This window comes from Neolamprologus multifasciatus, chromosome 7 (assembly GCF_963576455.1).
Source record: "Neolamprologus multifasciatus chromosome 7, fNeoMul1.2, whole genome shotgun sequence".
Taxonomy (NCBI): Eukaryota; Metazoa; Chordata; class Actinopteri; order Cichliformes; family Cichlidae; genus Neolamprologus; species Neolamprologus multifasciatus.
Window position 1 is genome coordinate 43,493,395 of NC_140445.1, and position 23,173 is coordinate 43,516,567.

At 41.6% G+C, this 23,173-nt stretch overlaps 1 protein-coding gene across 2 annotated transcripts in view; it reads right to left on the reverse strand.

Moving 5' to 3' along the window:
- Nucleotides 1–23,173, reverse strand: part of met (MET proto-oncogene, receptor tyrosine kinase) — a 69,393-nt gene that overhangs the window by 33,254 nt on the left and 12,966 nt on the right. For both annotated transcript variants that reach the window (XM_085166858.1, XM_085166857.1), the window contains exon 3: nt 6,706–6,909. In XM_085166858.1, coding sequence (XP_085022984.1) covers nt 6,706–6,909 — 204 coding nt within the window. The remainder of the gene's footprint in view (nt 1–6,705; nt 6,910–23,173) is intronic.

The following is a 23,173-nucleotide window of genomic DNA, read 5'->3' on the forward strand; positions in this document are numbered from 1 at the left end:
ATAGTGTGGATGGTGGAAGAAGAGTAAAGAAAGCCATTCAAAATGTCATGCCATGTCACTATCTGATCACCCCATCCTCTGCATGTTAAACAATAACGGGTTCCATGGAAGAAGAACCAAGCGGGCTCCTCTGCTGATGGAAAAATACAAAAAAGCGAAACTGCATGTTGACAAACCCCATATTCCTTTGGACTGAGGTAAAACTGGTGATTTTTTTCTATCAGCTTTAACAAAGGACACCTAGTGTACCTACTGTGAACATGGAGTGTCAGAAAGCTTAGCCCCAGGTTGTGGGTCCTAAAACAGGATAAGGACCCAAAACAGAAAGCTAAAAGCACTCAAGAATGGCTGGAAAATAAACACTGGACTACTTAAATGGTCCTCCATGAGCCAGGATCTTAATCTTCTATTGAACATCCATGGGAACAGCTGAAAATATGCAGTGTGGAGACACTACACTGGGCAAGACACTTTACCCTACTGCCTACTGGTGTTGGCCAGAAGGGCCGATGGCACGATATGGCAGCCTCGCTTCTGTCAGTCTGCCCCAGGGCAGCTGTAGCTACAACTGTAGCTGCCTCCACCAGTGTGTGAATGCGAGAGTGAATGAATAGTGGAATTGTACAGTGCTTTGGGTGCCTTGAAAAGCGCTATATAAATGCAATCCATTATTATTATTATTATTATTATTATTATTATGGCGTGTTTGCATTTCTTTAATTGTATCAAATATTTAACTGAATCAGAAATCAAAAATAAAGTCAGATATGTGTTAAATATGGAATAAACAACACGAGATGGCAGTTATAAGTCATTTCAGAGATGGTACCAACCAATTTGTTCACGTCTGTATAACGACAACATCATCATCATAGTCCCAACTCTGGTACTGCTTATATAAGCTGAAACTGACAGCAACATGTAACAGAAGAAGAAGCCACCCGGAGACGATTATCAAACAAAAATGTAGCCTGACACCATTCAAAATGATCTAGTAACAAGAGTACTACTTTCTAAGAGACGATAGAAACAGGACTTGAATTAAACAGTTCTCTCTCTCTTTTTTAAAAACAAATGTACAACAATACATTGCGTTAGCACCCAACACACACCTCCCACCACTACCCAACCCCCATTTTTTAAGCAATCAGCGCTCAAGTCAGATGAGGACACCTGATAAGTAGGTGGAGGTGGGGTTCTTTTCCTTTGTCACTTCTGTTTTTCATTATTGCTATATTTATTCATAACAGGGGAAACTTGGGAAACATTATATGAACAATAGCAACGCTGGAAGATTGACTTTTTATTGACATGAAGGAAAACGATCCAGAATGTGTCATCTTTCCTGAGGCAATTCTTCATTGGATTTTGGCTCACTTTAAAAGATCTATTGTGCAAAGCAGAGTTGACACACACACTCTATGTATACTCGAAATTTCCAAAACAGGAACTTCACATGTGTAACCAATGGCAATTATAATCTGTCTTAACCTAGTATACCAATGGGAATGGACTAAATATAAATGTTATTAGCCAATTTCAGAAAATCTAAATGGCTGGACAATTATTTATAGCATTTTGTAATATAATTACCAACACAACATGTGTTAAAATAAATGGAATGCTACATTTCCCCAACTGATTGTTTCAGTTGAAAAAAAAAAACAGCCCAACAAACACCATTATACATTTTGATATTTTCTCTAAGAGCTACGTGTCTGGAACATTATTTAGTAAACAAAACAGCCGAGTACCCGTTTCACCAAGCCTATGCAAAACACAATATCCACAAAGGAGTCTTAAATTAACTCCAAAGGTTTCTCATTAACATGATTTATGTGTATTCAAACACTAACAAAGACACAGTAATGAAACTATAGAAATCCGTGAATGGAGTAGGAAGTTTGCTTACAACAGCTGGACTCTGACAAAACATGGCGTCCTCATACTGAAGCTGGCATTTTTTCATCTCCTGAAAAACTTTAGTGACCATTTGATCTAAATGTCTCAGATTCGTCTTTTAGCCACATTTTGATAGTCTGGCAGTACTTCATGTACCCTGCCTTTGTACCAAGGCACTTTTTTCTACCCTTAACATTCCTCAGGGATTTTGGAGATTTGGCAGATTTGTCGGCATCACATCCGAGAGACAAATCTTCTGTCCCAGCACATCCCAAAGGTATTATTTTGGGTTGAGATCTGGTGACGGTAAAGACCATTGTGAGTACAGTGAACTCACTGCCATGTTAAAGTAACCAGTTTGACTAATGTTTGAGCTTTGTGACACAGTTCTGCAAGAAGCAGCCCATCAGAATATCTACATACTTGGGTTGGCAGTGGGCTTTGAAAAATGCTCACTTAGTAATAAGGGGGCCAAAGTCTGCCGCCTTTATACCACCATGAATATCACCAATAACTGGCGATACAAGCAAGATGGATCCATGCTCTCATATTGTTTATGTCAAATCCTGACCCTATCAACCTGATAAGATAAGAGACTTATCAAACAAGGCAACATTTTTTCAGTCTTCTATTATTCATTGTGCTGAACCTGTGTCAACTGTAGCCTTAGTTTTGTGTTCTTAGTTCTTAGTTGTTATTAATCTCTGCCCCTCTTCCACAGCATGTCTTTTGTCCCGTTTTCCTCTCCTCGCCCCCAACTGCCCTTCCCTGAGGCTGGTTCTGCTGGAGATTTCTTCCTGTAAAAAGTGAGTTTTTCCTTCCCACTGTCGCCAAAACACATATAAGGGGTCGTCTGATTGTTGGGGTGTTATCGTAGCTTTACCTCACAATATAAAGCACCTTTAGGCAACTGTTTGCCTGAATTGAAGTGCAATAAATGTAACGAGTTGCTGAAATGTGACTGGCTGATTAGATATGAACATACCATGTATGACACCCCACTGCTGTGAATGCACAGTTTTCCAAACTTGGGAAGCCAGGGGATTTTACAGATCCTTCCAGTGCTTTCAGGTGCTGCGGCCATAACTTCCAAAAGGTGATGGATGGTTAGAATGAATGCTTCTGACACTTTTGACAATCAGTTAGCTTGACGCTTGCAATACAATTTACTGTACTTACATGCAATACATGACCACATGTCATCAAATATCAACAGAGCTTCAAGAAATGATCGAAAGCACATCAATTTTCCCCACACACGTGCACACGCACCGAACACCTGGAACACCATTCATCACTTGTGGTTGTGCTGCAATTACAGACCTTGCAGCAAGCTGCACAGAACAGGGTCTCTAATAGGGTGTGAGGTTACACCAGTGCCATTAAACCTTTTAAATAATACACTCACCCACCTACACACATTTTTTTCCATATCAACTCCACAACGCTATTTATACTCAAAAAAGAGAGTTGTGGTATTGGAAACACAACAAATCATGTCCAGCATATCCCCAACACATTGACAGGGCCCTGCAGGAACAAGGGCTGCGTTATAGTTGTGATTTCTGGTTCAGTACCAAAAAAGTTACAAAATGCACTATTACACAGTAAATTCTGCTTATTGTAAGTTAATTGATGCTTTGCATTTACACTGTTGATATTAGACCCGCTTCAGTTGAAGCGCTCACACAGAAACACTGTTACCTCTGTCAATCTGGACCTGACATGTAATGACTGGCTAACCATACTTTGTTGCCTCATTTGAGTTTAGTAAGAGTCCCTCAATGAGAAGTTACTGCAAAATGAGAAAACAGAAACATGAATAAATCAGTAAATCAGTTTCCACTTCTGTGCATTTGTGTGGGTCAGTGTCCCGTAAATCCCTACAGTTCTGTGCATTGTAAGTTTTAAATGTGATTTTGTTGGTTGGCTGATACACGGCTTGCCCTCACCCTCACCCTTAGAAATGTCTGGTTTTCCTGCATCATTCTTCCCACTGTTTGGGCCTCATGATCAACATTAGCTTTGTATCATTGAATATAATAGGTAGCTTTCCTCTGGGGACAAGGCCATACAAGAGGAATCTCTCTGGAGGGAATGGCGGCGTAAATTACAGCTTATTGTATTAAGCAGGCAGGGGGGAAATTTGGCCAATAAACACAGCTACTGTGTTATTCCCACAGTGGCCTAACTGAAGTCGAGGGAAACACTTCCTGAGCCAGAATGGAGTCCATCGGGGTGAACAACACTCTTTTTCTTTCACTGCCTCTACCCTATGTTCCCTCTCACCTTGTCCATTGGGAACAACCAGGAAACTGAGATACATGAAAAGTTGACATATTCTTTCTGCCGCACTAACAATGAAATGAACCACTATAGCAAAGACGACCACCTCTCACAGCTTCTTGTTGTTGCATAGCTTGGGCTGAGACTGAGCAGGTGGCCAGAAGGTCATCAGTTCAAATGTACGCCTTCCCAGTTTAGGACAAGAAAAGCTAATGAGCCAGTGAGCCAACAAAATTTCCATGGTAAACACAAAGTGGTTAGAATAGATAAACGGTGAAGTGGGACTATAGTGGTTTGGTTCCAGGTGGAGACACAACCTTTTGTGGTTTTGTTAGGAATAACATCTGAGATACCTGATTTTATGACCCCTTGTGACAAAGGAGCAACTGAAATAGCTTTGAAGCAGTTTGTGTTAAAATCAAGTGCATCTAAAATTCACAAGCAATGTTTGCACCCATACATTTCCCACCTTTGTGACTAGAAAACCAGAGTTTCCCTCGACGTTTTATAGGGAAGGTGCTTCTTCTGCTAAAAAATTGATTGATGGAAATTTTTAACCCACAGCAAGCAAGACTGTTGCACTCCACGGGTTAAAAGTAGGTAAAAGCATGAATGAGAGAAGATCAATCCGAAAAGCAAAAGGTTTACTCATAATTTTTTTATGATCTTACAATATCTTCCTAATGATTTTCACAAAATTTTCTTTGTTCACTTGGATTTCATGCCTTGGAAATATCTTTTAACCACTATTCCTGATCAACGTCTTTCCCTCCTCACTGTTGACTTTAATGTCCCTCTTTGGTCCGTTTTTAGAAAAAGATATTTGTACGCAATAACAAATGAAATGGCGAGCTTTGCAGTGCATTACAGCTGGTCTCCTCTTCAGACTTTTAGCTAAAACAATGAACCACATCCAATTCAGGCAGCCACAAAAACGCAAAAACAGAACTGAAGGAGGGGCTGGAGTGGTGGTGTTTGACGGTACAGAAACGCATAGCAACAGCTGCACGGGACGCTCAGGGAGTAGAAATGTGGCATGTGAGAGAACGTGTCAGTGAAACTCGCCGTTCACCATCAACGTGTCGTTCGACTTGTAAACCCCCCTCACGCCCCACTACCATCGTCTCTACCCTTCCTCCATCCTGCTCTGCCTTTCCGTGCAGCTGTCAGCCCTTTTTTCCACATCTTTCTTGCTGTTCTTTTCCATGCGTCTTCTCATTCTTGTGTTTCAAAAACACGTGAGGTAATTTAGTGTTTACTTTATGCGTTTCATTCCATTTGCCACAGTTTTTTTTTTGCCATTATTTTTTACAGACACACCAATGCACCACTTGCTGCACTTGCTGTATTTTCAGCTGCAACCCCTGCATGCATAGTTTTATTGTCCGAGTAAATGACTTCAGCACCACAAGAAAACTGAAAGTAGCTGCAGATGGTGAGTCACAGTCCAAGATGCAGCTACACAGGCTTGTCATATTGACTTAATTAAACTGAAAGCCAAAATGTTATGTTTTACCTTGATAATCTGCCCTTGCATGACTCTAATTAGCTAAAGTACCTCTTACAGGCTAAATATTTGAACTTCAGGTGCATTGGTATTAAATACTAAATGACTGCATGTGGTATTTATTAGTCTTAAATGTGATTCCTTTTAAACTTATGTTTTTGTACTTTTCTATCAAGGCTTAAAGTTACTGTATGCATTACCAGAGTAGCGACCTCTTTGAGGTGTGTAGCCACAAAAGTACTGTTATTTTTTTGTGTTTTTATTGCTGTTAGCTGTGCTTATAAGGTATGATTTTGAAAGTATATTTAACATAATTCTCTGAATTCTCAGATAAAGTTTTAGCTTCTAGTTTGTTAGGTCACAGTCTAGTATTAATTTATTGATATTTCATATTTTACTAATTTTCCAGAATATGTGTAACATGGAGATTGTGGAAACTACTTGCTAACCAGTGTAGCTAGCATTAGCTGATAGCTTAGCCCTGCTGTTCAAATATGGCCATTTCTGGCTTAAAAACGTCTGGCTCTATAACTCAAATCACACATCCTTTAAGAAAATTAAATTAATAAACTGAGGACCTTGAAATTCTGCCTTTCTTTTATAAAGTCATCCAATAACATCCTTAAAAAGAGTGACCAGAGGTGTGGAATCTACTGCTGGTCTGAGCACTAATAGCCTAAATAGGGACTGTATTTGCTCAGATGACTAGTTAGAACATAGTTCTTTGAAAGCTCACTGCGCATAGTTCAAAGGTAAGCAAACTGTGAAAAACTGGAAGATTCTGGAGCTTGCTGATAGTTTCCCCTAACCTGCTTCTATTTAAGACACCTGGAGTTGTTTTCTCTACTGTGTCTCCTGCAGGACACTTTCACCCGACATCGATCAACATCCTGGCACATTTACATTAACAGTGAGATAGGGAAACTGCTTTAAGATTATAAATGCAGGCCTGTAGAATACATTGCATGCATTTGACAGGCAAATTAAGACACTGATGGTGACTTGTTTACCTGTATTTGACGTCCATCAGCAGTTCCTAGGTATACCACAGCACGACCGTGGACTGGCACTACAGTAATTGAGGTCACCAAGGTGTTTGTCAAGTCTTTGTGCCAGTATTCTAACCTCTGGTATAACTGGGTCACCTGTAGGCGATATGTGCTCTCTTTTCCTTCGTGGATTCCTTCATGGGGGTCGCAGTCATCTGATGAAGTCTGCAAAGAAACCACAGGAGTCAGTGGGAGAAAATTTCCTCTAGCGTGCCACAAGAATAATAATATACACGGACATAATAGTGGAGAAAGTACTTTTTGTTGTGGTTAGAGACATGATACTGATAGGATATATGATGTAGCAAAGAAATGTCAAATACCAGTGTGGTCATGTTCAACAATGAAAAACATCCGATATGGAACATATAATTAAAATCAGTAAACTTGGATAAGAACGAAAATTATGGCATAACCATAAAAATCTGATTACCAGAAAAATAAAACAATGTACTTTTAAGCGAGATCTGATCTCTTTGTCCAAACAGATCCTAAAAAACGACTTGTTATATAATATCATGTTGAGCTATCTTATTTCATTTCTGTTCAGTTGGGGGAGGGTCAGGAGCCAAAACCTCCTAAGCCCACTCTTAGCAACTCTTTCATCAAACCGAGCTCGTAATGGAGGTCTCAGTGTGATAGTACCTCTAGGGCAAGTACATGCTTTGTTGAACAGAGGTTTGAGGACTGGAAGATTTCATGGGAAACAGCGAGGAGATATTCATGCTGTTTTTCATTCCATGAGCAGTTTTTTCTCCCTCCAACTGGGAAACCCCACTTTTTCTCGCTTTCTCCACCCTCCTCCTGTATTTCTTTGTCCTCGTGAGTTTAGAACCAAAATCTGTTACTCTCTTAGTTTGCAAATGCTGCTGGGTTGTTCACATTGTTGTGTCTGGAGCCTCTGGAGCATACAGTGAAAGCACGGACTGAAGCCAGAGTTGGATTCAGGGTCTTTTCTCTTTCAATAACCACCCCCCTCCTCTTACTGCCCAGCGCTGCTCTCACTGTTCGGACTCTTGTGTTTAGTCATGGTCTTCTGTCCTAGCCTCGGGTTTCATTAATTATTAATGACCCAGAGAGTGGCAGGCCTCTTGTGGCTCTTAAGGTCCTTGACCTGGCTGCTTGACCAGACCTCTGCTTTCTGTTGTCTTCTCAAATTCAGTGGTTGACAACCTTTTCTTTCTAGTCACAAAAAATGGGCAGGCCGTACAAGTAGAATGATTGCTGAAACTTGTAGACAGTCTCAGTGCCTCGGTGTGTACAGTCCTAACAGTTAACGTCTACCACTTAATGCCACACAGAAATGTTCATGACTTTGGTAGTGACCATTTATTGTGCACAAAAGGGCAACAATTTAATTGGCTGCCCCCAAAACTGCTAATCACTTACAGGCTCATTATCCTTTTCTGGTTCTACCTAAAGTAAGCTTGGGTCGTTATTTGTGGTTTGTGTGAAATATGCTGCATCATTTGTTTAGTGTCAAGCTTTGAAACTCGGGAGAACAATGGTGAAGTAATAAATCTGAAGTTTTTTTGTTCAATTTCAGTGATGTTACTTAAACAGAGATAAACAGGACCTCACGGAGAGGAAGGCAAGGAAAGCAGAAAAGCCTGGCTGACTTGCAAGCATGCTGCAACAAACCTTGGTTAAATTAAATATCCCCAAGGCCAGTGGTTGCAATTAGAGAGACAATGGCTAAGTCAAAACCAGCAAAAATGTGGAGGAAATTTAAAGCTGGCAGAAAGATTGGCTGTTTTTTTTTGTTAAGTCCACAGCTGGCAGGTGATGAAGCCAGCTGATATGGATGGAATTGCGAGGCTTTAAAGAGGAAATTTTTTCCAGAAATGACACTTCGCGACTGAAATTGATTTAGACTTGGATAAGTACATGGACACGTAGGACAGTAGACACATAGGACACTGTAAGGGCTGAGGCAAGAGAAACACCTCTTCTTCAAACAAGATACAAACCTGTTTTTTTATCTGTTGATGTGTATGTGTAAGAACACATTCACAAAGTCTACCCTTCTCATACATTTGATCACAACTCCAAGCAGAACATCAATCACACTGAGCACATATGAATCGGCCAAAACTCTACTGACTTTCCTAAAACTGCGGCAGATGGAGATGTCACGATCACTACAGAGATTACACCCTGCAGCTCAAAAAACAGGCCCCAGGCTGTTTATTTTCAGAGCAAACAAACAGGACTTTAGGTGTTTGTTGAAGTGGAATAGGACGTTGGGTGATAGAGCAGAAAGGGTCTAGGAGGCATCCCTCTGCTAAATTATTTTGAAAGATCAAAGCAATGAAATTGGACAGTCGAAAAGACTGTTTTGACAAGCTTCGTTTGAAGCACCGCTGCTGTTATCCTTGGCTGTTTCTTGGCACAAAGACAGAGAGTTTGCCACAGAGTCAAACAGGTTCTGCAAGAGGGTGACGTTTCCCTTAAAGTCTGATAGAGACTTAAATTAAATATTTTTATTCAGTAACTGCCAGTTAGAAAAAGTGCAATTTCAACAACTGACAGTCAAAAAAACCAGAAAAAAGTGAAAGAACCTCAGAGGAACTCTGCAAAGAGCACCTCACTATTTCCACAATCAAACGTCAGTATTAATAAAGTGTTATTAATCAATGACCTTAGTAATACTACGTTCAAAGCAACATTTTCACCCTTTTCTTACATTCATCTTTTAGAAGATTTATGGTGTTGGCAAGATGTTCTACATCTTTCAAGCCATTTTGTGAACATGTCTTCCAGTCGTGTAACAGGCACCACGGGGCACATACGTGAGATACTGTACACCTTTTGCTCCGTACTTAACCAGCAGTTATTGTCCCCAAAACAACGGCCCTGCGATAGGGTTTCGGCGTTGTGGAGCTCCCAAAAGCCTGGGGCACTGCTCAGGAGAGTCAAGAGAGGGGTGAAAGGTGATCCACATAGGCTTCAATGTCACTTTCATATTCTTGCTGTTGCTCCTGGGTCCAGTGTGAAGAGATACACTAATACCTGAATTATAAAGCATGGACTGGGTTACAGCCAGCAGAGGCTTTTGGTATGACAGTCTGTTCAGTGCCAATCCAGGGGAAAATGATTAAAAAAAGGTTAAAGGCACTTTTGCTAATATAAAGAAAATGTACCACTTGTTTTGGGGATATAACACTGTGTTAGCAAACTTGCACTCATGAAATTCAGGAGGTCTGTGTCACTGCTGGCCTCTCAGCTGGCACTTTCCCTCAAATAACCTTTGACCTCTTGATCGCGTGTGCGATTGCACACTCCAGAGAGCAGGGAGGTTTGGCTGTCGCTGGGGTGTGTGTGAATGCAGTTTTTAGAGAAAGAGAGAGCAAATGCAATGTGCGCACATATGGGCCCAGAATGTCTGTGTACACGTGTGTGTATGTTTGCAGCAGGGTATTGTTGCACTTATGTTGGGACACACATTACTGTACCCCACCTGGAGTCAGTATGCACGATACTCTGCAACCTGATCTCAACAGCTGTAACAACCATGATGTGTGTGTGTGTGTGTGTGTGTGTGTGTGTGTGTGTGTGTGTGTGTGTTTAAAATGCACAGGTGGCTGGTACCAATATACAGTCATGTGTTTATTTGTTTTTCTGAAAGTGTGTGTGTTGTAGAGAAAAACATCTGCACACATAAACAGGTCCAACAGAAGACAGGGAGAATAATATGTGATGATTGTAGTGAAATGTGACCACGTCTTCTAAAAATGTGAGGCATATGTGTATTTGTCAATAACCAAATACTTAAACCGCACAAGTATGGCATATTTGAGTTTTATTAATCTGAACAACCACTGCATATTTGTAGAGCTTGCGGTTATGTAGTACTCAGAATTCTTGAGCTTCCCCATGTGCTTTGAATCAGTGTTAAACAAAAAAAGAAAACATTGTTATTGTTTAATTATATATGGATAACCAAATAAAACAAACAGCAATACATTTTTCAATCAATTTCAAAATCAATTACACTGAGTTAGGAAGATGTCAATAAGCACTTATTCTAAACTTAACTATCTTGCAGTTGTGCCATACATGCTATAAAAGTTTGATTTTAGTTTAACAGCTGTTGCTAATTGTTATATTTTTGCAGAATTTCAATGAATAGTAAGATTAATTTGAATCCCAACTCAATGCTTTTCTAATTATTAACTTGTCTAAACACTTTGAAGAAGAATAACTTTCCAAACCATTTTAGTCACTTTCTTCACTTGAAACAATTACTAAAGTTGTTAATGATACTCTAATTCCTTCTCTGTGTATGGAGAATCTCTGCCCCCTGTTCTTCTCATATTTCTTTATATATTACTATACTAGTAATAGTCAAAGGAGCTTGCAAAGAAAAGCGTCTGGACTTCTTGAAGTTGCTTGAAGACGTTTCACCTATCATCTGAGAAGCTTCTTCAGAACAGGTCATTGCAAGCTCCTTTGACTACAATGACCTGGATGACTGAGAACCTTCACAGATATACCAGTAATACTTTAATACTTTACTGTGTCTCTCAGCACAGTCTCAAGAGCATGGAGGAGATTCCAGGAGACAGATAGTTACTGCAGTGGAGCTGGACAGGGCTATAGAAGGTCCTTAACCCATCAGTAGGATTGATGCTTTGTGCAAGGAGGAATAGGATGAGCACTGCCAGAGCCCAACAAAATGACCTCCCGCTGGCCACTAGTGTGACTGAAGATACTTCATGAGGGTGGTCTGAGGGCCCGACGTCCTCTAGTGGGCTCTGTGCTCACTGCCCGACACTGTGGAGCCCGAGTGGCTTTTGCAACAGAATGCCAGAATTGGCAGGTCAACTACTCTTGCCCTGTGCTTCACTAATGAAAGCAGGCTAGCCCTGAGCACATGTGATAGATGTTAAAGCGTCTTTATGGCGCCTTTAAAATCGTTCACCATGACTGGTGATGGGTAAGTGATAGTCTGGGTCGTCTTCAGCCGAGGACCCAGGCTATCACTGGGGCTTTTTCATGTAGAGGCACACAGACCTCTACAGGCTGGAAAAAACCCATTAGGTATTGGGATGAAATCCCTGGACCCATTGTAAGACCCTACATTGGAGCAGTGGGTCCTGGGTGCCTCCAGGTGTACAACAGTGATTGATGTGCGCAAGTATGCAGGCAGTTCCTGGAGGATGAAGGAAGTGACACCACTGATTGGCCCCCGAGCTCCCCTGACCTAAATTCAACAGAACACCTCTGGGACATTAAGTTTTGGTCCATCCAACACCACCAGGTTGCACTTCAGACCATCCTGGAGCTCAGTGATGCCATGGTCCAGATGTGAGAGGTAATCCTAAGGACAACATCTGGTGTTTCATTAGGAGCATCCCCTGATGTTGTCAGGCATGCATACAAGCACTTGGGGGTCCATAAAAACTACTGAGTACCATTTGAGTAGCTGGAATAAAATCACTTTGATTTTCAGTTTATCTATGAATTCAGCCCTCTGTAGGTTGATCATTTTCATTTAAAACAATGTCAAATAATTTTTGTTCCTAACACATTCCAAAATCCATATGATACAGACATCAAGCATGGGTTTTCCCCTATTAAGAACCTATTAAGTGTTGCTTTAATTTTTTTGAGCAGTATATCTGACAACTATTCGATTTCTACAGATACAAGGATGACACTCAGTTGTATGCAGCGGTAAAAGCAGATCACCATTGTCAGGATATTAAACACATGGCTCGCATTCCTGCTGTAAAAAGTACATTTGCAATAATTACTTGGCAACAGAAAAATTGCCAACTGGACCCATTTGACCAGCTCTGATTAACTGGGTGAGTGAAGATTCACACGTGAGTCATGTCTGGTGTCACTTCAAAATTGAACTAAGTCAGCAGTCGGCTGTGCACTGCTGGAGAACTCATTTAACCAAAAAAATTTAAGTTGCCCGAGAGTTAGCTGACAACTCCACACAGAGGAAAATGACAGTGTTTGCAATGAGGTAATGTATTGTTTTTACACTATTCTAACTCACTATATATAGTACAAAATTACATTTCATGAACGCATTTCAGAGGCCATGCCACGCTCAGTTCATGACAATTTTTGATCCTTTGATGCGAAAGTCACTCTTATAATGAAGAAAGGGGAAAGATGGCTTGATTGTTGTCTTTATTTATCTAATATGCCAAACAAATCACCTCCTGTCCTGCCTAAACTAAAAATTCTCACACAACACAGGCAGGATTTTCTCTGCTCAGCCAAGATAATGAAAACAAATCTTATTGTTTCATGGAAATGCTGAAAGTGTTTGTAAGCTATTCTCCATTAGCTGTCCCTGAGCTAAATGTTGCTCCTCATCCCCCTTTAATTCTTCTGTCCACTAACCGCCTTCCTCTCTTTTTTCTGTTTCCTTTAGTTCCCTCCACACACACAGATTCAGTCCATTCTAAATAATCTGCTGGTGTGTGTGTGTGTGTATGGTTGTGTGCGTTTTCTCCAACAAAGGAACAATGCAGCTTCCAGTCTCTCAGCCCTAGTAAATCACCTTAACTGTCTGAAACCTGGCCGGATGAATAATTATCCTGTCTCCTCTCCCTCCAGTCAAAGACTAAAATATAATCTCAGAAAACACGGCGAGGGATGATTTTTCACCTCTGTGAGACAGAGCAACTTCTTCTCCAGCATGAATCAACATATTTCTCTCCTCTTCTTCTTGGGGATTTGCACAATTCAAAATAAGGAGCAGGATGATGGACTGCTGAGTTTGAAGACTAGAAGCCAAAAGATACTTTTTCTTCTCACTGAGAATGTCTTTGATTCCACCTCTCCCGAAAGGCAATGGCACATTCTTCAGATGAGCTTTCCAGTGTTGACCTTCAAATATACATTTTGGTCAGACTGACACAGTAGCTTCAATTACAGTAAAAAAAGGGAGATTAAAAGGGAAACAGAGGGATTGACTTCTTAATACATTCTTGAATTCACACATACAGAAGGAGGTTTTGCAATTGCTGTACGAGACCAATTTCTGTAGTATTTCAGTAACAGATGGGTCGTTTTTCCCCATGCGTGACTGATATTAGGTATTGTTCCATACAGCTTTTGTCCTAGGTGTTTCATAAAAGCTTTGGATATTGGAGATACTTAACACCATATAAACTTAGGCTTTTCATGCTTAGTTTGCATTTTGTGCATGAAACATCATGTCAAACACTAACTAGACTAATCCTTTACCCTTTGACTTTTATTTGCTAAGTACTACTACAGTTTTATTGGTAGCTTATTATTCACTGCCAAAACTCCTATTCATTCAAATGGTCCACCCCCAAGTTCAGAGGCTCTGGTCTCATCAGTGAGGTCTACCCCACAGTTTGTAAAGCAATGCTTTAACTAGAATCCCTGCCCACATGTCACTTTGTACTAGGGCTGCCACAAACGATTATTTTGACAGTCGACTAGTCACCGATTATTTCTGCGATTAGTCGACTAATCAGATCATGCATCCGTTGGACGTAAAACGTACAGCTTATTGCACCAGCATGCATCTGCTCTTATATAAGTATATAAACTCTTAAGTTTGCTTCTTAACTCAGATAAAACTGAGGTCATTGTACTCGGCGCTGAAAAGCTTAGAAATATGGTATCTAACCAGATTCTTACTCTGGATGGCATTACCTTGGCCTCCAGTAACACTGTGAGGAACCTTGGAGTCATTTTTGACCAGGATATGTCCTTCAACGCACATATTAAACAAATATGTAAGACTGCGTTCTTCCATTTGCGCAACATCTCTAAAATTAGAAATATCCTGTCTCAGAGTGACGCTGAAAAACTAGTTCATGCATTTATTACTTCCAGGCTGGACTACTGCAATTCATTATTATCAGGATGTCCAAAAAACTCACTGAAAAGCCTTCAGTTAATCCAAAATGCTGCAGCAAGAGTACTGACAGGGACTAGAAAGAGAGAGCATATTTCTCCTGTTTTGGCTTCCCTTCATTGGCTTCCTGTTAAATCCAGAATTGAATTCAAAATCCTGCTCCTCACATACAAGGTCTTAAATAATCAGGCCCCATCTTATCTTAATGACCTTGTAGTACCATATCACCCTATTAGAGCACTTCGCTCCCGCTCTGCAGGCCTACTTGTTGTTCCTAGAGTATTTAAAAGTAGAATGGGAGGGAGAGCCTTCAGTTTTCAGGCCCCTCTTCTGTGGAACCAGCTTCCAGTTTGGATTCAGGAGACAGACACTATCTCTACTTTTAAGATTAGGCTTAAAACCTTCCTTTTTGCTAAAGCATATAGTTAGGGCTGGACCAGGTGACCCTGAATCCTCCCTTAGTTATGCTGCAATAGATGTAGGCTGCCGGGGGATTCCCATGATGCATTGAGTTTTTCCTTTCCAGTCACCTTTCTCACTCACTATGTATTAACAGACCTCTCTGTATTGAATCGTATCTGTTATTAATCTCTGTCTCTCTTCCACAGCATGTCTTTATCCTGTCTTCCTTCTCTCACCCCAACCGGTCGCAGCAGATGGCCGCCCCTCCCTGAGCCTGGTTCTGCCGGAGGTTTCTTCCTGTTAAAAGGGAGTTTTTCCTTCCCACTGTCGCCAAAGTGCTTGCTCATAGGGGGTCATATGATTGTTGGGCTTTTCTCTGTATCTATGAAGCGCCTTGAGGCGACATTTGTTGTGATTTGGCGCTATATAAATAAAATTGAATTGAATTGAATTGAATATAACTATCATTAGCTTAAAGCTTTAAGTGTTTAAGTTATGTGCTAACTAAAAACAAAGACAAGATGGGAGTTCATTAAATTTCAATGAAATCTGCAGGTTATTTCGGTGAAGTTTAATAAACTCCTTGCTATCTAAAATACCACGGGACACCGGAGTATATTCTCGAGCATCTCACACTTCTGATAATCAGTTGTCTGCTTGACGTTTATTCAGCTGTGTAAAAGCTATAACTTTAATCTCAGCCAAACCGATTTACTCAGGAACAAATAAAATACTAAAAAAAGCCAAACAATAACTTTTTTAAGTTATCTAAGTGACTTATATATGTTTAACCTGAGTAGCAAAAGACAGCGGTGGGTTTGAAAACGATTTGCTGGGAGTCCCGTGTTCTCACGGGCTCTAGTGAGCCTTGAACCCCGGCTAGCTATTGAGCTAGTGGGTAACAGACGTCTCCAAAAACTTCGGCGCACTTCTTCAAAGTTTGTGGTGTCTTGGTAAACTGAGCAGATATTTGAGGTTTACACAGCTACATTCTCGCCTGAAAATATAAACTTAATTAATTAGTTAAACTTTATTTTGTGACCCAAAAAGAATAATAAGAGTAATGTTAAAACTAACTAGCTGCCGCCATTGTTGACAACTGCGCTGGGCTGAATGAATGAATTCTGGGACACAGCTTCTTCTTTTTCGGGGTTTAACGACAGCTGGCATCCTTGTACATGCAGTGCTGCCATCTTCTGTTTCAGTCCGTTATTACACTCTTAAATCCTACTACTTATTCCTGCGTCTTTTGGGATTTTACAAAGTTTCAAACGACGCGTTGACTATTAAATTAGTCGTCGTCGATTTTAATAGTTGACGTAATTGTTAGGGGTGCAACGATACTCGTATCAATATTGAACCGTTCGATACAGTGCTTTCGGTTCGGTACGCATATGTATACAACATTTTTAATTTATTTTATCAACTTTCCTTCTGACGGTGCTGTCTGTGTTGAGCGCTCAGTGGATCTGTGCTCGACAGTGCAGCCTAGGCGGAGTAGTCGAACGCAGATTCACTGAGCGCAGGGCAAGCTAGCCAGACAGAAGTTAAGCTCTCCTTGCAACATGGCAAATTGAACCTCCCCTACCCTCATTCAGATCTGGCGTTTGGAACTATTTTGGTTTTCATGTGATGTATGACCCTTAAGGTAAGCGCGTCATGGACTAAAGTAAAACAGTATGTTGGATGTGCCAGCAATGCTCAATTACATGGGTGGGAACTAGTGTGTTAGCACAGTTAGCTCGTTAACGGAGATTTGCCGTGTTGTGGCATTAACATCATTTCAACCAGATTTACACTGACAGCACTAGTGGGAACACAACAAATATGACTGCACATTTACGCGACATCATCCTAGTGCAAAGACAAGTGGAAGCAGAGAAAAACAACAAGCAGGCATGCTACAAACTTTACCCGAGTCATTTAGACAGCTGTTAGCACATGATTCTCCTTATGGGGACCTGATATGTTTAATATGCTGCTGAGAATATAGCCCAGAAGAAGCGTATAGTATAGCTTTTATTTTGGAAAGAGCCATTTCTCTGTAATAAACTTTCTTTTCCAAAGATGAGTGATTCCTCAATCAGATACAGGGCTCGCAAAATCGCTAGCCCGACGTCCCGGGGCTAGCAATTTTTCCAGTCGGGCTACCAAAATCTATCTCTGCCCTGCCCGTCGGGCTATCGTAGGAAGGAAAAATCTATGTCAATGCTTTTGCATTCTTTCGGAAATGTAGCTGGGTAATTATGTCATTGGCATTGAGCCACTGTCAATATGTGACACATTGAAATCGCGTTTGAATTTGCGCTTGTTTTTTGCTTTCACTTTGCAATCGGCAAACTGTGTATAGAGAGCGACAGTACTGATTGGTGAGTGATGATAATTTGCACACCAATTCCTCTGACATCATCTTATCAATCGTTAGCTTACTATGCAAACATGACAAGTGAAATCTCCCGCAGCAAGCTTAAACATGTGAGAGGTTGATCGCGCAGAGAATCGCTGAGCGTTATGTGAGTGCGTGTGTAAAAGCAGCAGGATATATATTTTAGTTCTGCTGAGCCAAATAAGACAGGTCAGGGTGAAGAAGTGACAGCCAAAGAAAAGCTTACCACAAAACGGAAACGCTTACCACAAATCAGACTATAAGGCAAAAAGAAAGTGCAGCTTTATGGTTTCATGGACAAAAGAATTTCTGTGGCTGCAATATGACAAGCTAAATAACCAGGGCTGCACATAAGTGGTCCGCAGGTGTGCATTCGCTGTCAAAATAAAAAACGCGCACAAGATAAGAAGTTGCAACGCGTGTTTGCGTACATAAGATTTTCAGGAGGAGGACAGACATTTGTTTAGAACTCTTAAAGATGTCGAAGAAGCTCCTTTTTTTTTTTTTTTTTTTTTTTTTTTTCGCCTGTCCCATTTGGTTCTTTAGCCGTCAGAATTGTTGTCTGAAGACCAACAAGGATACCCAATGGATTTATTTTGCCAAATGGATCATCATGGCATTGCCGTATTGGTCCATTTGATCGACCTTTGTTTTTATTATTTATTTTATTTTCAGTTGTTACAGACGGGACAGACATGAGTGAGGGATAGGAAAGGGAGAAAGAAAGAGGAAGGAAAAGAAAAACAGAAGGGGAGAGGGACAGTGAGAAAGGGGGGAAGAAAAAATATCTCCGGGATCACCTGTTGAGAGAAAAAGAATAGAAAACAAGCAAAAAAAAAAACAAAACAATGCAACATACTATACACAACACCATCGCATTAATCTAGCTAAGTGAAAACAGCAGTAAATACTAAATATTGAATGTTGTTGTGCAGCACGCAGGACAGACAGCGCACAATGTGCTTTGAAGTAGCAGCCAAGAAAGGTGTGATTTAAGTCTACGAATAGTGAACACCCATGTGCACACCTGTGTGGATCGGCGCGCTTGTATTCAAATGGTTTCCCCATGTAATGGTCTGCTAGAGGATGTAGAGAGCCATAGCCCCGTCCCCCAGGGCATGAAGCAGGCATGGAGGAGATCCAGGCCCCAGACATCCAGAGGCCCCAGAGTGCAAGAGCCCAAGGAGGACCAACGGAGGGGCATCCGTGCCACCTTCATGGGAAGGGCTGAGGATCCCCAGATGAGGGGTCACCCAGTAGCCACCGGGCAGAAGCTAGAGGGGGCTGCACCGGCGTGCCCGCCGGCTCTGCCGGCAGCCAGCTGTGCCAGAGTGAACCGAGCCGCAGGCACAGAGGCCGGAGGCCCGAGGGCCCCCCGCGCCCCGGAAGAGGCCTGACCGAGCAGCAGGCGCCAGGCCCCGCCAAGTAGTCACCGGGAGTGAGCTGGTACATACCTGAGCGCCCAGCCCCGGACACCAAGAACCACCAACGCACCGACCCCTGAGGGCATCAGTCACCGGCAGGGAGTGTGGTGAGGGGAGATAGGCCTCCACACTTTGGAGGGCCTTGGAGTTCCCAGAGAGGTGAAGTCTAAGACCCGACCTGACATATAGACACAGACAAACAGGCACACACAGACACAGACATGCATTCCCACCCTCATGCACACATATACAAACACTCAGCACTCACCCAACGCAGGAATAAACGTAAATGGACATGTACACACAATCACACTCCCCAAACATACTCTATATCCCGGGTCCAGGTATCCTCACCCCCAGAGATGGAAACGGCACCTAGACCCAAGAGATGTCGAAGAAGCTCCTTTAAGCAATTACTTTGGTGTTCCTCCACCTCCAAAGAAATGTCAGAAGGAGTCCAAACCACAAAAGAAGCGCGTATTCTCGGAAAAGTGGTTGCAGGAGGTGAGCTGGCTTCAAACAAATGATGAACGCACAGAGATGTGGTGCAGAATGTGCCGTGAAAATTTAATAAATGACAAATTAAAAAGGCATGAACATTTTTTTGTATCGAAAAAATATCCGTGACACCAAAGTATCGACCCGAACCGTGAATTTTGTGTATCGTTGCACCCCTAGTAATCATGACTAGTTGACTAATCGTGGCAGCCCTACTTTGTACTTGACAGTTGGTCGCTAGGGGACATTTCAGGCTCCAGTTGCACAGGTAATCCTCTTCCATTTACACCACCGTGTCATATGCTAGTCAGCAGGAATCACTAACCTCAAAGTTTAGATTCATTAAATGTGATTATCCCCCACTAGCCAACAGTTACGCCCCCTGTAACTGCTACAGTATCTCAGTGATTTTCACTGACATTACCTGGTCTTTGATAGCCACAGTATGATAGTCTCTTCCTTTGTCAATGTCCCTAGCACCCTAGCACACTATACTAGTGTCCCATCTTGGCTGTGAGGAGATTTCACAAGTAAAGTTCTCTTGAGGAGAATAGTTACAAAATAGACACAAATGTCACATTTTTCACAGATAATGTAACTTTTTTCCAGATGGTGTAACCACTAGAATCAAAACTGAGACACATATCTCAAAACCAAGAGAAATAAACTGAAACCATCAGAAAGTCTGGGTGCCTTTGCAGAAAATATGTATTTGTTAACCTTTGTCTACACTATGGCACTCATCATTTTATATAGCCCCCAAAGAAAATAGGGCAAGAAGTATAATCTGGGTGCATATAGATGTGAACAACTCCAAACACCCTGTCCTAATACTAGCTGACGGCGCTGTAAGTCAATGAGGAATGACAAAGGTTAATTTTAGGGTGTAAATGAGCACCACATTGCTTTTTGCTTTTTCAGCCTTGATATTAGTCACTCAAGACATTATTTTAGAGCATTAACGTCTTTCTGAGACCACATCGATCTCGAAGCTGACAGCCGAGTGGAACGATCGGTCATATTTACTGAAGCAGCTGCCATTTCTACATGTGCTCTTAATTACAGGCATAAATACGCATGAAGGAGAGGCTGATTTATTGTCAAGATTTTTTCAGGGAGATTCGAGGAGCGCTAATCATCTACTTACATTATTTTATTAGCATTAGCGTTACCCTTTCCCACTGATTACTTCAGTCAGAGAGGCAGGCTTAAAAACAGCTTCACTGAAAATGTCAAAATATCAAGCACTTTATGCTGAGAAGGCCAACATCGGCTTTGAAGCGGGGATATGCACACAAGATTTAAAGTGACAAGTTATTCAGCCAAATATCTTTTTTTTTCTGAAATTCCTCCTCCCAGCAGTCTGGAATAATCAAATCCATCCACCGGTGCAGACACTTGGCAGAATCTTCACAGTGAAGACTTCACTGTGAACAGAAATTTCCAAAAATGGCTCCTGCGCCCTTCTTGCTACCATTTAAAGCTCAGAACATTCTTAGCTACAAGTGGCTCTCTCTGCTTCTCATATTTTTTCAGATTTCAGAGGTGAACTTCCATCTTACAGGCAGCAGGACTTACACACATATGTGGAAAGGAAACGGCAGCTGGAGAGCTGCAGCCCAACAGCAGCCGTTGAGGAGAAGCCTGATAACCGAGTCACAAGCATTGAGGAGCAGCCTGATAACCTTAGGTTGTAAACAACACCAGCCTGCGCTCCCGCAGCAAGACACCTTATCAGCTGAGGGTCAACATAAGGTCTGCACACGCAGGCCTCCTCAACTCAGTGTGGTCTTGAATGAGCTAAGGTCACTTGCACTATAGTGCTGGCAGACACACTGCACTTCTACACACAGAGATCTCAGAACAGCCTCAGCTGAAGCGCAACTAAATCTGAAATGGCTTTTATTGCTCAGCTGCATGGCCTTTCATATTTGTGTCTTTTCTCCAAGTGACAGAAAAGCAAATATAGAACTCCAGCTGCTTTCGTGATAAAAAGACTAAATATAATCAAGAAATCCCATGAAAACACACACAAAACCTCGTCAAAAAAAACTTCTGAAAACTGGCGCTTTACTTTATGGATGCAGATCTTTGTAAAGTCACCATAAAATGTTTCATAGCTTGTCGTGACAGCTTGCAGGTGGCAGCCATTTGTGCAGTTGAGACACAAGACTGCATGACAAAGCAAACAAAAGAAATATTAGCATTGCGTCTGTCCTCAGAGAGCAGCCCTTGAACACAACAATGCAGCATTGTGCTACTTTTCTCACTTGTAAAAGTCCTGGAAGTTGGCATCAAACTTTGCAGAGTTGCTCAACCCTCCTTTTCACCGCCTTGCGCAAATAAAGATCTTCAGGGATCAGGTTTTGAAAGCCAGAAATTGTTAATGGAGGATCCGAGTAAGATTGTGCCATGATGACGGCTTGGTTCCATGTTTAACTTTGGAAGGTGTATGATGCAGCCTAGCAAACACGATGCTTGTCTGACTCGCATGCAAACTGGTAATCAGATTGTTCCCTAAGCAATAAAACCATTTATTGAGTCAAATTTGCAGGCATAATGAAGAATAATTCTATATTCACAAACTAAATATAGCAAATTGTTGTTTTGGGAAATAACTCTTTTTTTTTTTTTTTAAAGAGTCCTTAAACTAAAATGATCAAAACAATCTTGGAAGGCTCCAGCTGTGTACAGAGTGTGGCTTTTAACTGTAAAACACAGTATTCATTTCCAAGAAAAGCTACTCATCCCTCAGGTGTGAGCCTACCCACTTCCCACTAAATGATTCAAACCATGATCCCTGATGAGGAAGGTGAGATCAAAGCCTGCAAAGACAATATCTGCTGCAAGATACCTTTTCTGTTTGCGGTGCATTGTTCAGGGGCACAGCAGGGGGATAAAAGCCATACAAGTGTGCAGACAGTGAGATGGAGGGGAGGGTTTGTTCTCCGACCTCCTCCATTACTTGAGTACACATTCTGGCATAATCCCTTGCTTGCATTGTGTGCGGATTACTGGTTGAATGGAATGGAGAAGGATCAGTCCTAATGTGTGGTGAGACCTTCCTGTTGAATGACATGGTGTCACTTCTGTTAATGTTTTATTTGTAATTGGGAAATGTTTAAAATACAGTTCCCCTCTGTTTCATTTGGGCTGAGTGAAAAATCACAAAACCAATATCTGCAAAGCTTGAGAGCCACAATTTATATCCAGTGACAATATGAGTCTTTTTTTCTTTTTTTTTGCAGGACTGAAGTCCACACAGGGCCAAAGGAGATGACTCCACGGGTCGTGATTTCACTTTGGTTTGACTCTTTTGAGCTATCATGCATTTAGAGGTAGAAAAGCCTCAGTTTTTCCAATGGGTCTTTATGGTATCAAAGAGCTCATCAACCAGACTTGAATTAGAAAGAAAGAAATAAAATCTACACACTACACACTGCCTTTTTCCAATATCTTCAGAAATAAGGAGATGAGGTAAAATTTTACTTTTGTCCCTCCAGTTTAATGTGTCTGCCACGATCATTTGCTGCTCCAGTGAACTTTGCGATTATGAGCTTTTCAAAGGGGGAGACAGACCTTATGACAAAGCCCGAAGGACCCAGAGTCAAGGAAGTAAGAGTGATCCGGGGTCGAGGTGAGGCCACTGCTCAGGACAGGCTTTTGGTCCTTTATTTCGAGCACAAGGGAAGCGGGGGGCGGGCTCCTGACAGACACATACCTTATTTCATTTCAGAGCAGGATATCACTATGTGGTGACATAGACGAGTAGTAGGCATGCAGCTGATTAGGAAATAGCTTGGAGGCCTTGACTCACAAACTCCACGGAGCAAAATGCCTCCATATTTGACATTAAAC